Raw genomic sequence first — 16,677 nt, 5'->3', positions numbered from 1 at the left:
TAATTGATTGGACATGATTTGGAAAGGCACACCTGTCTACATAAAGTCCCACAGTTGACAGTGCATGTCAGAGAAAACACTAAGCCATGAGGTCGAAGGAATTGTCCGTAGAGCTCGTAGACAGGATTGTGTCGAGGCACAGACCTGGGGAAGGGTACCAAAAGATTTCTGCAGCATTGAAGGTCCCCAAGAACACAGTGGCCTCCATCATTCTTAAATGGAAGACATTTGGAACCACCAAGACTCTTCCTAGAGCTGGCTGCCTGGCCAAACTGAGCAATCGGGGGAGAAGGTCAGGGAGGTGACCAAGAACACGATGGTCACTCTTAAGGAGCTCCAGAGTTCCTCTGTGGAGATGGGAGGATCTTCCAGAAGGACAACCATCTCTGCAGCACTCCACCAATCAAGTCTATATGGTAGAGTGGTCAGAAGGAAGTCACTCCTCAGTAAAAGACACATGACAGCTGGCTTGGAGTTTGCCAAAAGGCACCTAAAGACTCTCAGACCATGAGGAACAAGATTCTCTAGTCTAATGAAACCAAGCTTGAACTTCTTGGCCTGAATACCAAGCGTCACATCTGGAGGAAACCTGGCACCATCCCTACGGTGAAGCATGGTGGTGGCAGCATCATGCTGTGGGGATGTTTTTCAGCGGCAGGGACTGGGAGACTCAGGATCGAGGCAAAGATGAACGGAGCAAAGTACAGAGAGATCCTTGATGAAAACCTGCTCCAGAGCGCTCAGGACCTCAGACTGGGGCAAAGGTTCACCTTCCAATAGGACAATGACTCTAAGCACAGATCCAAGACAATGCAGGAGTGGCTATGGGACAAGTCTCTGAATGGCCTTGAGTGGCCCAGCCAGAACCTGGACTTGAACCCGATCAAACATCTCTGGAGAGACCTGAAAATATCTGTGCAGCAACGCTCCCCATCCAACCTGACAGCTGAAGAAGATCTGCAGAGAAAAATGGGAGTAACTCCCCAAATACAGGTGTGCCAAGCTTGTAGCCTCATTCCCAAGAAGAATCAATGCTGTAAACACTGCCATAGCTGCTTCAACAAAGTACTGAGTAAAGGGTCTGAATACTTATGCAAATGTGTTTTTCCCCCATTATGGAGTATTGTGTGTAGATAGATGAGGAAAAAAAGGATTTAATACATTTTAGAATAAGGCTGTAATGTAACAAAATGTGGAAAAAGTCAAGGGGTCTGAAGCCGCTGTACATATAAAGTGGGTAAAACAGTATGTAAACATTATTAAAGTGACCAGTGTTCAATGACTATGTACATAGGGCAGCAGTCTCTAATGTGCAGGGTAGAGTACCCGGTGGGATAGCCGGCTAGTAACATTGACTAAAGTTCAGGGCAGGGTACTGGGCGGAGGCCGACTAGTGGTGACTGATTAACAGTCTGATGGCCTGGAGATAGAACCTGTTTTTCAGTCTCTCGGTCCCAGCTTTGATGCACCTGTACTGTCTCTGCCTTCTAGATCAGGGGTTCTTAAACTTTTTCAGCCTGGGACCCAAATTACAAATTCTGTGTTTTCCTGGGACCCAAGCAATAAATACAATAAATCACTGGAATAAACTGATCGATCACATCAAACAGACATAGACCATAAAAAACACACACACAGTCCGAATGAGAGGTGTGTGACTGGTGGAAGTTTTCAACAAGCAGGTCTATTCTGGGCTCAGTTTTTGACAGTTGAGAACCCTGCCTCCCACAGGTATGTGGTTCCAAACTGGATCAGAACATCTACTGCTTTCTCAGTCAGTTTCTCAGCATAAAAAAGCATCATGCGTCTTTCAGTGTATTCCAGTTCAGATTAAAAATTATTGCTTGTATTTTAACAGCAAGGTTTTTTTACATCTTCATCTGTACTGTTACTAGGGTTGCACTATCAGTAGCTAGCTTGCTTTGGCGAATGTTAGCTATTAGCTGTGTACAAGGCCAGGCGATTGTTTGAACGAGAAACTCACATCGACTACTATGAGTTGTAACTTACTTCCCTATTATACAATTACAACAATGCCCTTCTAGCTGATTTACTTTTCCACTGTCAAAGCACTGCTTCCTGAAGTATTCTGCCCTGTTCTCAAATAATTCCCTGGGTTTACCACCATGCTGTGAATGGTGTCGTTTTAACTTGTTCGTTTTGAGAGACTCATTATTAAGCACTTCCCTGCACAAAACAAATTGTGCTCCGCGTTATTTCTCAAAGTTTGTATGAAACAAAGAGCGAGAAACTCATCGCTGTATTTGCGTTTAATGACAAGTGAACTCAGTCAGAACTTGTGGCTAGCTTGTCGTTCCGATGACAGCGGTGAGTGATGGCAAATGCGAATTACAAACCAGTGACTGACAGCGCATCATCTGCTGCTGAACAACAGCACTGCAGCGTGTGGGTCGCGGAGTGATCTTCAAGAAAACTGCCGAAAATAGATCTGTTGAACCGTGAAGCACACGGGCACCTCCCTCTCACGCAGCTGCCAAACTGAGCAGAGACACTGCTGGTAAGCAGAGAGCGGACTGAACAGAGAGTGCAGTTGCACTTGGCCAAAATCAATTCCAGTAATTAATGAAATAATTGTAAATGTACTCTGACACCTCGCGACTCACCATTAACAGGTATGCGTCCCACCTTGGGCGACCCATACTTTAAGAAAGGCTGTTTGATGATAGTGGGGTGAACAGGCCGTGGCTCGGGTTGTTGAGTTCCTTGATGATCTTCTTGACCTAGCAGGGTCCCCAAACTTTTCCCCCTAAGGCCCAATTTTCTTATATTAAAATGTTTTTTTTTTTTTAAATTTCATTTTTTAAATTTGAGGGACCTAGGAAAATTATGTTGTTTTGACACTAATTTCCTGCAATTCTACGTAGTTTAACAAGACTCTTTTAGATAGGCTATTTAATGATAATAATAATAATAATGGATAAGGCAAATAAAGTCTAGGCCTTATAAATGGTTTACGGAGGCTTGAGCATTTAAAGTTGTGCTTTATTTAGTAGAGCCACATGGTTCACTGATAGAGATCCCAAATCCTCCCGATTGAAGGAGAATCCCCCACCCTGTTTCCCATAGAGATGACTGAAGTTAGCTAGAGGGACAGCTTTGTTATGGTAACCTAGGTCTCTCTGTCTCTCTCCTGTAAGTTGGACTTGTCAGGTCAGTGTGTGTGTGTGTGTGTGTGTGTGTGTGTGTGTGTGTGTGTGTGTGTGTGTGTGTGTGTGTGTGTGTGTGTGTGTGTGTGTGTGTGTGCGTGTGTCTTGTCAGGTCAGTGTGTGTGTGCGTGTGTCTTGTCAGGTCAGTGTGTGTGTGTGTGTGTCTTGTCAGGTCAGTATATGGAACAGGATACTCTATTAATAGAGCAGTGTGGATGTTTGATCAGAAAACAAGCATTCCATGAAGCTCTGCTCTGTCTGTATAGCCCTCTGTCTGTGTAGCCCTCTGTTTGTGTAGCCCTCTGTCTGTGTAGCCCTCTGTCTGTGTAGCCCTCTCTCTGTGTAGCCCTCTCTCTGTGTAGCCCTCTCTCTGTGTAGCCCTCTGTCTGTGTAGCTCTCTGTTTGTGTAGCCCTCTGTCTGTGTAGCCATCTGTCTATGATCAGCAGGATATATATAGAGACAGGGAGAAATATAGAGAAATGGAGGGAGAGAGAGAAAGATAGAAATGGAGTGTGTGTGAAAAAGAAGACCATGAAAACCAGTAGAAAGGAGTGTGTGTGTGTGTGTGTGTGTGTGTGTGTGTGTGTGTGTGTGTGTGTGTGTGTGTGTGTGTGTGTGTGTGTGTGTGTGTGTGTGAATGTCAGACCCCTCCCACTGGGCACACACTGGTTAAATCAACGTTGTTTCCATGTCAGTTCAATGAAAATACGTTGAACCAATGTGGAATAGACATTGAATTGACGTTTGTGCCCAGTGGACTGCTACAGACCTGGCGTGTAGTCCGTCTGTCCCATAGGGCTGTACCAGGTACTGATGGACAGTCATGTTACGTAAGGTTCCCGCCAGCTTGATTTTCTTCCTCGACCGATGCAGGTTGATGATATAGATCGTTATGGATCCTCTCACGTAGTTACGACTGGAAGGAATAGAATAGAAGAGAAGTATTCTAAATTTAAAAGCGAGTAAAGATAAACACAAATATTGGTTTTCATGGTCTTCTTTTTCACACACACACACACACACACACACACACACACACACACACACACACACACACACACACACACACACACACACACACACACACACACACACACACACACACACACACACACACACACACACACACACACACACACTGCAGAGACAGAGAGACAGACAGAGAGGAAGTTCTTTGACTAGACCTTTTGTTGCTCTCTCACTACCCTTTTCTCACTATCTCTAGCGAAATCTGTAAGGGCCTTTATAGTGTCTTCCTCTGCCGAGCACAACAGAACCTTCAATAACTAACTAGGAGAAGAGTCCTTTTAAAAACAGAGGAAAGCCTTTGAAATGGTTACCTGGTATGTCAGGGATGGAACAATGCTGCCACCCGCCAATTTAATAACAGGAGCAAAAGAGTTGAAGAAGACGGGTCAATCTGAACATGTTCCAAGCATTCCATAAACTCAATGTAATCTAGTTCTTCTCTTCATTACAATCCCAAACATGTCATCTATTTTTTGTATGTACATTTATATTAAAGCGTCAATCAGAAGTTGAAACAATAACAAATGGTGGTGCTGGAAAAGTGCAATCCCCTTTCAGAGACAGAGCTGTGGAGACAAGGAATGATCATCCCTGCTATCAAAATTAGAGTTTTAACAATGTTTTGAGGCTATATAGTGGTTGTTTACATTTACTTTGTTTACAAACATTGGAGTAAAACAAGGTTATATGTTGGGTTGTGATGGGGTACGACAGTTGAACTAAACTTATGATGTATTTATATGTTATACTGTATTCTTCAACAATCAATAGGTACATATCACTAATGTATAAGTTATACTGTATTCTTCAACAATCAATAGGTACATATCACTAATGTATAAGTTATACTGTATTCTTCAACAATCAATAGGTACATATCACTAATGTATAAGTTATACTGTATTCTTCAACAATCAATAGGTACATATCACTAATGTATAAGTTATACTGTATTCTTCAACAATCAATAGGTACATATCACTAATTTATAAGTTATACTGTATTCTTCAACAATCAATAGGTACATATCACTAATTTATAAGTCCAGAAATGGATGTAGCAACTGCAGATTGTCCTTTTAAACAGTATTTGATGTAATTGCCCTCGTGGCCTTGTTTCTAGATATGTACAGTACATTTCATAATACTGTCAAATATGCCCAGATTGAAGGGATCTGAGATGTTTTGATATGATCAGAACCTAAGACCTGAAGTCCCTACTCACATCACATTCAGGGTCAGTTGGAGGGTGTGAAAGTGTGGGACAGACAATACAGCATGAGTCCCAGTCTCTGGAACAGAGTGCTGAGGACAGGACTTAGGAGATTTTAGCCAAAGGTAAATATCTACAAGAGAAAGATAAGGCAAACATGATAACATGTAATAACCTGTCTAATGTGAAGGGAGGATCAACACAACTGGAGTGGTACCATATGTTTCTGGGTGTCTGTGTGTGGTGATACCATATGTTTCTGTGTGTCTGTGTGTGGTGATACCATATGTTTATGGGTGTCTGTGTGTGGTGATACCATATGTTTCTGTGTGTCTGTGTGTGGTGATACCATATGTTTCTGGGTGTCTGTGTGTGGTGATACCATATGTTTCTGGGTGTCTGTGTGTGGTGATACCATATGTTTCTGTGTGTCTGTGTGTGGTGATACCATATGTTTCTGTGTGTCTGTGTGTGGTGATACCATATGTTTCTGGGTGTCTGTGTGTGGTGATACCATATGTTTCTGTGTGTCTGTGTGTGGTGATACCATATGTTTCTGTGTGTATGTGTGTGGTGATACCATATGTTTCTGGGTGTCTGTGTGTGGTGATACCATATGTTTCTGTGTGTCTGTGTGTGGTGATACCATATGTTTCTGGGTGTCTGTGTGTTGTGATACCATATGTTTCTGTGTGTCTGTGTGTGGTGATACCATATGTTTCTGTGTGTCTGTGTGTGGTGATACCATATGTTTCTGGGTGTCTGTGTGTGGTGATACCATATGTTTCTGGGTGTCTGTGTGTGGTGATACCATATGTTTCTGTGTGTCTGTGTGTGGTGATACCATATGTTTATGGGTGTCTGTGTGTGGTGATACCATATGTTTCTGGGTGTCTGTGTGTGGTGATACCATATGTTTCTGTGTGTCTGTGTGTGGTGATACCATATGTTTCTGTGTGTCTGTGTGTGGTGATACCATATGTTTCTGTGTGTCTGTGTGTGGTGATACCATATGTTTCTGGGTGTCTGTGTGTGGTGATACCATATGTTTCTGTGTGTCTGTGTGTGGTGATACCATATGTTTCTGTGTGTCTGTGTGTGGTGATACCATATGTTTCTGGGTGTCTGTGTGTGGTGATACCATATGTTTCTGTGTGTCTGTGTGTGGTGATACCATATGTTTCTGTGTGTCTGTGTGTGGTGATACCATATGTTTATGTGTGTCTGTGTGTGGTGATACCATATGTTTCTGTGTGTCTGTGTGTGGTGATACCATATGTTTCTGGGTGTCTGTGTGTGGTGATACCATATGTTTCTGTGTGTCTGTGTGTGGTGATACCATATGTTTCTGTGTGTCTGTGTGTGGTGATACCATATGTTTCTGGGTGTCTGTGTGTGGTGATACCATATGTTTCTGTGTGTCTGTGTGTGGTGATACCATATGTTTCTGTGTGTCTGTGTGTGGTGATACCATATGTTTCTGTGTGTCTGTGTGTGGTGATACCATATGTTTCTGTGTGTCTGTGTGTGGTGATACCATATGTTTCTGTGTGTCTGTGTGTGGTGATACCATATGTTTCTGGGTGTCTGTGTGTGGTGATACCATATGTTTCTGTGTGTTTGTGTGTGGTGATACCATATGTTTCTGGGTGTCTGTGTGTGGTGATACCATATGTTTCTGGGTGTCTGTGTGTGGTGATACTATATGTTTCTGGGTGTCTGTGTGTGGTGATACCATATGTTTCTGTGTGTCTGTGTGTGGTGATACCATATGTTTCTGTGTGTCTGTGTGTGGTGATACCATATGTTTATGGGTGTCTGTGTGTGGTGATACCATATGTTTATGGGTGTCTGTGTGTGGTGATACCATATGTTTCTGGGTGTCTGTGTGTGGTGATACCATATGTTTCTGTGTGTCTGTGTGTGGTGATACCATATGTTTCTGGGTGTCTGTGTGTGGTGATACCATATGTTTCTGTGTGTCTGTGTGTGGTGATACCATATGTTTCTGGGTGTCTGTGTGTGGTGATACCATATGTTTCTGGGTGTCTGTGTGTGGTGATACCATATGTTTCTGTGTGTCTGTGTGTGGTGATACCATATGTTTCTGGGTGTCTGTGTGTGGTGATACCATATGTTTCTGGGTGTCTGTGTGTGGTGATACCATATGTTTCTGGGTGTATGTGTGTGGTGAAACCATATGTTTCTGGGTGTCTGTGTGTGGTGATACCATATGTTTCTGTGTGTCTGTGTGTGGTGATACCATATGTTTATGGGTGTCTGTGTGTGGTGATACCATATGTTTCTGGGTGTCTGTGTGTGGTGATACCATATGTTTCTGTGTGTCTGTGTGTGGTGATACCATATGTTTCTGTGTGTCTGTGTGTGGTGATACCATATGTTTCTGTGTGTCTGTGTGTGGTGATACCATATGTTTCTGGGTGTCTGTGTGTGGTGATACCATATGTTTCCGAGGACCACATTGTTCAGGGTCAGTGTTGGGCTTTGTCAGACAGGTTGACTAGCGATCCCTCTCTGATCATCAATCTCTCTATCTCTCTCCATCTGTCTCTCTCTCCATCTGTCTCTCTCTCCATCTGTCTCACTTTCCATCTCTCTCTCTCCCTCTCTCTCTCTCCATCTCTCTCCATCTGTCTCTCTCTCCATCTGTCTCTCTCTCCATTTCTCTCTCTCTCTCTCTCTTTCCATCTGGCTCACGCTTCATCTCTCTCTCTCCATCTGTCTCACTCTCCATCGGTCTCACTCCATCTCTCTCATCTGTCTCATCTGTCTCACTCTCCATCTCTCTCTCTCCAGCTCTCTCTCCATCTGTCTCACTCTCCATCTCTCTCCATCTGTCTCACTCTCCATCTCTCTCATCTGTCTCACTATCTCTCTCCATCTCTCAATCTGTCTCACTCTCCATCTCTCTCTCTCCATATCTCTGTCTCCATCTCTCTCTCCATCTCTCTTTCCATCGGTCTCACTCTCCATCTCTCATCTCTTTCTCCATCTCTCTCTCACTCTCCATCTCTCTCACCATCTGTATCACTCTCCATCTGTCTCACTCTCCATCTCACTCTCCATCTCTCTCTCCATCTGTCTCTCTCACGGCTTCTGGTTTTTGTTCACTCTTTGTCTCTACTTCTCATCGTACATCAAAGAAACACTAAGCAGACACACAGAGATCCTATTCAAGTGACTTGAATAAATTCAAACGAACACTCTGTTGACAGAGAACAGAACCAAGGTTGGTCACGTCTGTATACAGAAACCAGTGTCTGTCTGTCTGTCTGTCTTCGTGTCAGACAGTGTAATTGGTCAAGCCTGGAGAGTTTCTTCTGTTTAACTATTGGAGCCTTATGCCTCATGCCAAACATTGCTCAGGGCTGGGTTGGATCAGACAGAGAGAGCTGGAGGGATAGATACCCGTAGATTAGACAGAGAGATGGAGAGAGGGATAAAGACAGTCCAGGATTTCCAAAATGATGAGGTTCTGAGGCATTAGAAGCAGGAACGTAAACAATCCTTCACGTTGTTTGATGTTGGAGCATCGTTTCAGAGTGAAACAGACCATGCTAACCGCTAAATGTCTGGAAGGCTGGAAACCGCTGACTGGCTATCCGGATAGAATAATACAATACCCTTGATAGCAAAATAGTAATGGAACTGCCAACAGAGTAAAGAGGATAGATGTTGAGATCCAGATATAAGTCCCTTGCCAGGGGCTACAGACTCCCCTCATAAGAGGCGATAGTCACTGTCCTATCCTTCCAGGTGCCAGATGGAAAGCACTTGACGACAACCATTTCATATATCTGCAGATCTGTCAACAGGCTACACCATAGGTTGCAGATCAGATGTGAGGTATATCTATATCTGTATCAGTAGATACAGTCTCTAGAGAGTACTCTTTGCGCCAAACCTCTAACTATGATAGAATAGACGACTATAGACAAATCCAATTGCTTGGAGCAGGGGATAGAGATCAAAGAAAATGTTCACCAGCAAAGACGGAAGACTGATACTCCCTTATATGTGTTAATTGTATATTTAATATATACAGTGCCTTCAGAATGTTATGTTACAACCTTATTCTAAAATGGACTAAATAAAACAATTTCTTCAGCAATCTACACACAATAGCCCATAAAAACAAATAGAAAAACGTTTTTAGAAATGTTTGCAAATTTATTACAAATAAAAAACATTTTATTAGTCACGTGTGCCTTACAGTGAAATGCTTACTTATGAGCCCCTAACCAACAATGCAGTTAAAAAAAATACGGATAAGAATTAGAAATAAAAGTAACAAGTAATTAAAGAGCAGCAGGAAAATAACAATAACGAGACTATATACAGGGGGTCAATGTGTGGGAGCACCGGTTAGTTGAGGTAATATGTACATGTAGGTAGAGTTATTGAAGTGACTATGTATAGATGAGAACAACAGAGAGTAGCAGCGGTGTAAAAAAAGGGGGGGGGCAATGCAAATAGTCTGGGTAGCCATTTGATTAGATGTTCAAAAGTCTTATGGCTTGGGGGTAGAAGCTGTGTAGAAGCCTCTTGGAGCTAGACTTGGCACTCCGGTACCGCTTGCCGTGCATAGCAGAGAGAGCAGTCTATGACTAGGGTGGCTGGAGTCTTGGACAATTTTTAGGGCCTTCCTCTGACACCGCCTGGTATAGAGTCACTGGATGGCAGGAAGCTTGACCGCAGTGATGTACTGGGCTGTTCGCACTAACCTCTGTAGTGCCTTGCGGTCGGAGGCCGAGCAGTTGCCATACCAGGCAGTGATGCAACCAGTCAGGATGCTCTCGATGGTGCAGCTGTAGAACCTTTTGAGGATCTGAGGACCCATGCCAAATCTTTTCAGTCTCCTGAGGGGGATTAGGTTTTGTCGTGCCCTCTTCATGACTGTCTTTGTGTGTTTGGACCATGTTAGTTTGTTGGTGATGTGGACACCAAGGAACTTGAAGCTCTCAACCTGCTCCACTGCAGCCCCGTCGATGAGAATGGGGGCGTGCTCAGTCCTCTTTTTCCTGTAGTCCACAATCATCTCCTTTGTCTTGATCACGTCGAGGGAGAGGTTTAAGTCCAGGCACCACACGGCCAGGTCTCTGACCTCCTCCCTATAGGCTGTCTCATCATTGTCGGTGATCAGGTCTACCACTGTTGTGTCGTCTGCAAACTTAATGATGGTGTTGGAGTCGTGCCTGGCCATGCAGTCATGAGTGAACAGGGAGTACAGGAGGGGACTGAGCATGCACCCCTGAAAGGCCCCTGTGTTGAGGGTCAGCATGGCAGATGTGTTGTTACCTACCCTTACCACCTGGGGGCGGCCCGTCACAAAGTCCAGGATCCAGTTGCAGAGGGAGGTGTTTAGTCCCAGGGTCCTTAGCTTAGTGATGAGCTTTGAGGGCACTATGGTGTTGAACGCTGAGCTGTAGGAAATGAATAGCATTCTCCCGTAGGTGTTCCTTTTGTCCAGGTGGGAAAGGGCAGTGTGGAGTGCAATAGAGATTGCGTCATCTGTGGATCTGCTGGGACGGTATGCAAATTTGAGTGGGTCTAGGGTTTCTGGGATGATGGTGTTGATGTACCTTATTTAAGTATTCAGCCCCTTTGCTATGAGACTCAACATTGAGCTCAGGTGCATCCTGTTTCCATTGATCATCCTTGAGATGTTTCTACAACTTCATTCGAGTCTGCCTTTGGTAAATTCAATTGATTGGACATGATTTGGAAAGGCACACACCTGTCTATATAAAGTCCCACAGTTGACAGTGCATGTCAGAGCAAAAACCAAGCCATGAGGTCGAAGGAATTGTCTGCAGAGCTCCGAGACAGGATTGTGTCGAGGCACAGATCTGGGGAAGGGTACCAAAAGATTTCTGCAGCATTGAAGGTCCCCAAGAACACAGTGGCCTCCATCATTCTTAAATGGAAGAAGTTTGTAACCACCAAAACTCTTCCTAGAGCTGGCCGCCCGGACAAACTGAGCAATCGGTGGAGACGGGCCTTGGTCAGGGAGGTGACCAAGAACCCGACGGTCACTCTGACAGAGCTCTAGAGTTCCTATGTGGAGATGGGAGATTGTTCCAGAAGGACAACCATCTCTATGGCACTCCACCAACCAGGCCTTTATGGTAGAGTGGCCAGACAGAAGCCACTCCTCAGTAAAAGACACATGACAGCCCGCTTGGAGTTTGCCAAAAGGCACCTAAAGACTCTCAGACCATGAGAAACAAGATTCTCTGGTCTGATGAAACCAAGATTGAACTCTTTGGCCTAAATGCCAAGCGTCACGTCTGGAGGAAACATGGCACCATCCCTAGGGTGAAGCATGGTGGTGGCAGCATCATGCTGTGAGGATGTTTTTCAGCGGCAGGGACTGGGAGACTAGTCAGGATCGAGGCAAAGAACGGAGCAAAGTACAGAGAGATCCTTGATGAAAACCTGCTCCAGAGCGATCAGGACCTCAGACTGGGGGCGAAGGTTCACCTTCCAACAGGACAACGACCCTAAGCACACAGCCAAGACAATGCAGGAGAGGCTTCGGGACAAGTCTCTGAATGTCCTTGAGTGGCCCAGCCAGAGCCAGGACTTGAACCCGATTGAACATCTCTGGAGAGACTTGAAAATAGCTGTGCAGCAACGCTCCCCATCTAGCCTGATAGAGCTTGAGAGGATCTACAGAGGAATGGGAGAAACTCCCCAAATACAGGTGTGTGTAGATTGATGAGACATTTTTAAATCCATTTTAGAATAAGGCTGTTACTTAACAAAATGTGGAAAAAGTCAAGGGGTCTGAATGCTTTCCGAATAACATTCTAGTTATTGCATATAGATAGTGTAGTGTGTGGAGTAGGGTGAACAGTTGTAACTGAGCCGTGTGTGTAGGTGGGACAGAGGGCATTAAGTCTAGCCTGGTGCTGAAAGCTCTGCTGACCTGATACACATCTCATACGGCTGGGTTAAATGATAACCTTGAACAGGGGGAACAGGGGGACGGTGCTGCTCTTTATCTAGTCTGGCACAGACGTCCCTATTGTACCTACCCCTCCGTTTCCCCTCACCCTCCCCCCAAAACCCCCTCCAACCAGGATAAAGGACTGGCACACCTGTCACCGCCGCTTTCACGAAGAGAACAGTCCCTCACACGCCTGATAAGTGATACCTGTTAAGTTTTATGGCCTGGCCTCTGAAAGACTGAGGTGCCTGGACGACGGTTATTTATGAGCTGTAGTTACAGGCAGACTAGGTAGAATTGTGGAAGACTGGGTTATTGATGTGATTTAGTATGGCTAGAGTGGCTTATTAATGGGCTATAGCAGGGATCATCAACTAGATTCAGCCACGGGACAATTTCTTTCGGCTGTTCAGGGGGCCGGAACTATATTACAAATAATCTGTAGACTGCAAATTGACCACAAGAAGCCCAAACAGATATATAATGTTTGACTAAAATACAATCATTTTAAACCTTGCTTACAATTATATACGATCACGTGTCTCTCTATTATGGAATACTTGGGAACAAATTTCTTAAATTAAAATCTCTTGGAGCTGACTTCCTGGTGTTTTTACAGTCTATTATGTCCAACAATTAAAATATATATATATAGATGATTATTTCTTTTTTTGTTGTTGAAGTGTTGGGGGGGAACCTGGGTTATAGTATGGGAGAGACTAGAAACTGTGCCTCAGGTGTATTGAGAATGTAACACCAAGGGAAGGAAGATGGGACAACAAAGCTATAGAAGTCTAAGCTGTGATTGCTTTTTAGCCACCCAGCTAATTCTTGTCCTTAGGCCAAATTGTACTGACAAAGTGGTACTTTTTGAAGCTGGTATAGTGTACTGTATATGGCTGTAGTTTTTACTTGTGGAAGCTGGTACAATGTGCGTAGATCCGTAGTTTGTCTCGTATAACCCTCCCTGGTCGTGGTTTCCTCTGCAAGCCTGCTACCCGCACTGCCAACACCCTGGGACCGACCAGACGCTTGAACACCAGGGACAACCAGTAGTCCTGGAAAACACACACACACACACACACACACACACACACACACACACACACACACACACACACACACACACACACACACACACACACACACACACACACACACACACACAGACAGACAGACAGACAGACAGACAGACAGACAGACAGACAGACAGACAGACAGACAGACAGACAGACAGACAGACAGACAGACAGACAGACAGACAGACAGACAGACAGACAGACAGACAGACAGACAGACAGACAGACAGACAGACAGACAGACAGACAGACAGACAGATGACACCTGTTACACAGTGAAAAACCACACACAGTATGCATAGTCAGATAGCAAAGTAAGCATGAGCTCCCACAATGATGTTGCATGGACACAGACATGAGAAGGGCATGCTTAGCTTAGCAGGTTAACATATTCTTTAGTGAGTGGGTTAACATTCCCATACTGTTCCATTGAGTCCATTGACTTGTCAACACTGATATAAGGTCTGGCTAAATGGTCGTGCAGTATTTCAGAACAGGGGGCTGTAGAGGTGCAGAGGTGCTAAAACACTCCACTATGTCTGATAACAGTTGTATAAAACATAAACAAAACTTAAGATACCACATAGAGTGTGTTGAGTGAATCAACTGGATGTGAGCCCCTTAGGATTTACAAGTGTCCAATTCAATGTAAATCACACATTATATCACTATTCACCTTAATTATCTGGAGGAAAAAAACATTTGGGAAAAGCAGAGGCTGTACGGGTGTCTACTCCTGTTTCAGCCACCATGGTCGACAAGACCAGGGGTAGAAGCTGGATACCAGATGCTTCAGTCTTTATTGAAAGAGACAATATAATACATACTCCCCTCTCCCCTACCCCCTCTCCTCTCCTCTCTCTCTCCTGTCCTGCCCATCTCCCCTCTCATAGCCCTCTCTCCTCCCCTCTATCTCCTGTACTGCACCTCTCCTCTCCTCTCTCCTGACCCACTCCTCTCCTCTACCCTGTCCTGCTCCTCTGCTCTTTTCTCTTCTCTCCCTTCTCTCCCCTGTCCTACCCTCCTATCCTATCCTCTCTTCTCCTCTATTCTCCTCTCCCCTCTCTCTCCTGTCCTGCCCATCTCCCCTCCTGCACCTCTCTCCTACCTCTCCTCTCCTCTCCTCTGTCCTGCCCCTCTTCCATTTTCTTTTCTCTGCTTTCTTCCCCTGTCCTGCCCCTCTCTTCCCTGATATCTCTTTCTCCTATTCTGCCCCTCTCCATTCTCTCTCTCTCTCCCCTGTCCTGCCCCGCTCCTCATCTCTCTGCTCTCTCTCTCCTGACCCTCTCCTCTCTGCCATGTCCTGCCCCTCTCTTCTCTGATATCTCTCTCCTATCCTGCCCCTCTTCTCTGCAGGCTCTCTCTCTCCCCTATCCTGCCCTTCTCATCTTCTCTCCTCACTCCGCTGTCCTGCCCCTATCCTCTTCTCTCCCCTGTCCTTCCTTTCCCATCTTCTCTCCTCTGTTCTCTGTCCTGCCCCCCCCCCCCCCCCCCCCACCTCTCTCTCTCTCTCTCTCTCCTGTCCGGTCCCCATCTATTCCCTGCTTTTTCCTCTGTCCTGCCCCTCTCTCTCGCTCTATTTTCATGTCCCTCTCCTCTTCTCTTCTCTCCTGTCCTCTCTCTCTCCCCTGTGCTGCACCTCTCCTCTTTTCTTCTCCCCTCTCTCCCCAAAATCAACACCTCACCAGAGGTTCTGAACAACATGTGTGTGTCAGGAAGTTCCCATGCAATCCTGCATATGGCAACATTTAAGGCTTTTTCCCCCACCAGGCCAAGCTTTAACTTAATTTGCTACTCCGCCATCGGGAAAGCCCAGGGTACAGTAAGAGTACAGAACAGAAGTGTACAATTTGGGCTATAGACAGGGCTATCGGCAGCTGGGAAAAGAGCAGACACTAATATTATGAAGAAATCTGTAGATTCTGAGGTAAAACAAAGAGCAGTTCTTCGGGTGAAAGCCTTGGAGCGTACACTGTGGTTACATGAGTGCCTTTCTCTTGCAAGATGGACAGATAATATCAAACATTGGGAAAATTATATTATTCTCCTTTTACACTGTGTCTGGCTACGTTAGAAACTTACATTAGCAAAGTGCATGCCCTGCCCACCTCAGGATTTCTCCTCTTTCCAGTCATTACTTCCCTGTTTTTGTGGGTTGTAAATTAATTTGTCACATAAATGTTGCTGGATCGGTTTATTTAAGAAGAAAACTAATGCACATTCCATCTCTTGCTTGTACAAAACACATTTTCCCACTGATTTAATGATCGCAATCTTTGCACAGGTGGGTGCTCTTTTTTTGTAACGTTAAAAAGCCAAATCTCACAAATCTCATTTTTTTGTGCATTGGTAAATTCTAGAGCAGCACGTTTAGATTATAAAACAGGGAGCTATCATTTTTCTTAAACATAGTCTACACCTAATGTTTAATATGCAAGAGGATTTGACAAAAACAATCATGAGAATGAGTGAAAGCGATGATGAAAGCTAACTCCGTTGGTAGCGCATGGCGCTTGTAACGCCAGGGTAGTGTGTTTGATTCCCGGGATCACCCATACGTAAAATGTATGCACGCATGACTATAAGTCGCTTTGAATAAAAGTGTCTGCTAAATGGCATATACAGTTGAAGTCGGAAGTTTACATACACTTAGGTAAAGTCATTCAAACTCGTTTTTCAACCATTCCACAAAATTCTTGTTAACAAACTATAGTTTTGGCAAGTCGGTTAGAACATCTACTTTGTGCATAACACAAGTCATTTTTCCAACAATTGTTTACAGACAGATTATTTCACTTATAATTCACTGTATCACAATTCCAGTGGGTCAGAAGTTTACATACACTATGTTGACTGTGCCTTTAAACAGATTGGAAAATTCCAGAAAATGATGTCATGGCTTTAGAAGCTTCTGATAGGCTAATTGACATCATTTGAGTCAATTGGAGGTACCGGTTTGCAACTGCACATGGGGACAAAGATCATACTTCTTGGAGAAATGTCCTCTGGTCTGATGAAACAAAAATAGAACTGTTTGGCCATAATGACCATCGTTATGTTTGGAGGAAAAAGGGGGAGGCTTGCAGGCCGAAGAACACCATCAAAACCGTGAAGCACAGGGGTGGCAGCATCATGTTGTGGGGGTGCTTTGCTGCAGGAGGGACTGGTGCACTTCACAAAATGGATGGCATCATGAGGGTGGAAAACTATGTGGAT

The 16,677-nt window shown here is 44.5% G+C and overlaps 1 protein-coding gene across 1 annotated transcript in view; it reads right to left on the bottom strand.

Annotated features, from left to right (window-relative positions):
• hpse2 (heparanase 2) overlaps positions 1 to 16,677 on the bottom strand; it is a 109,186-nt gene that overhangs the window by 5,466 nt on the left and 87,043 nt on the right. The window contains exons 10-11 of the mRNA XM_038990880.1: positions 13,295 to 13,440; positions 3,938 to 4,084 (exon numbers count right to left, since the gene is read on the bottom strand). Of these exons, the coding sequence (XP_038846808.1) occupies positions 3,938 to 4,084; positions 13,295 to 13,440 (293 nt within the window). The remainder of the gene's footprint in view (positions 1 to 3,937; positions 4,085 to 13,294; positions 13,441 to 16,677) is intronic.

The sequence above is a fragment of the Salvelinus namaycush genome, chromosome 4 (genome assembly GCF_016432855.1).
Source record: "Salvelinus namaycush isolate Seneca chromosome 4, SaNama_1.0, whole genome shotgun sequence".
In the NCBI taxonomy this organism is placed as follows: domain Eukaryota; kingdom Metazoa; phylum Chordata; class Actinopteri; order Salmoniformes; family Salmonidae; genus Salvelinus; species Salvelinus namaycush.
The sequence above is the reverse complement of the archived record's forward strand: the minus strand, read 5'-3'. Positions and strand labels throughout refer to the sequence as shown.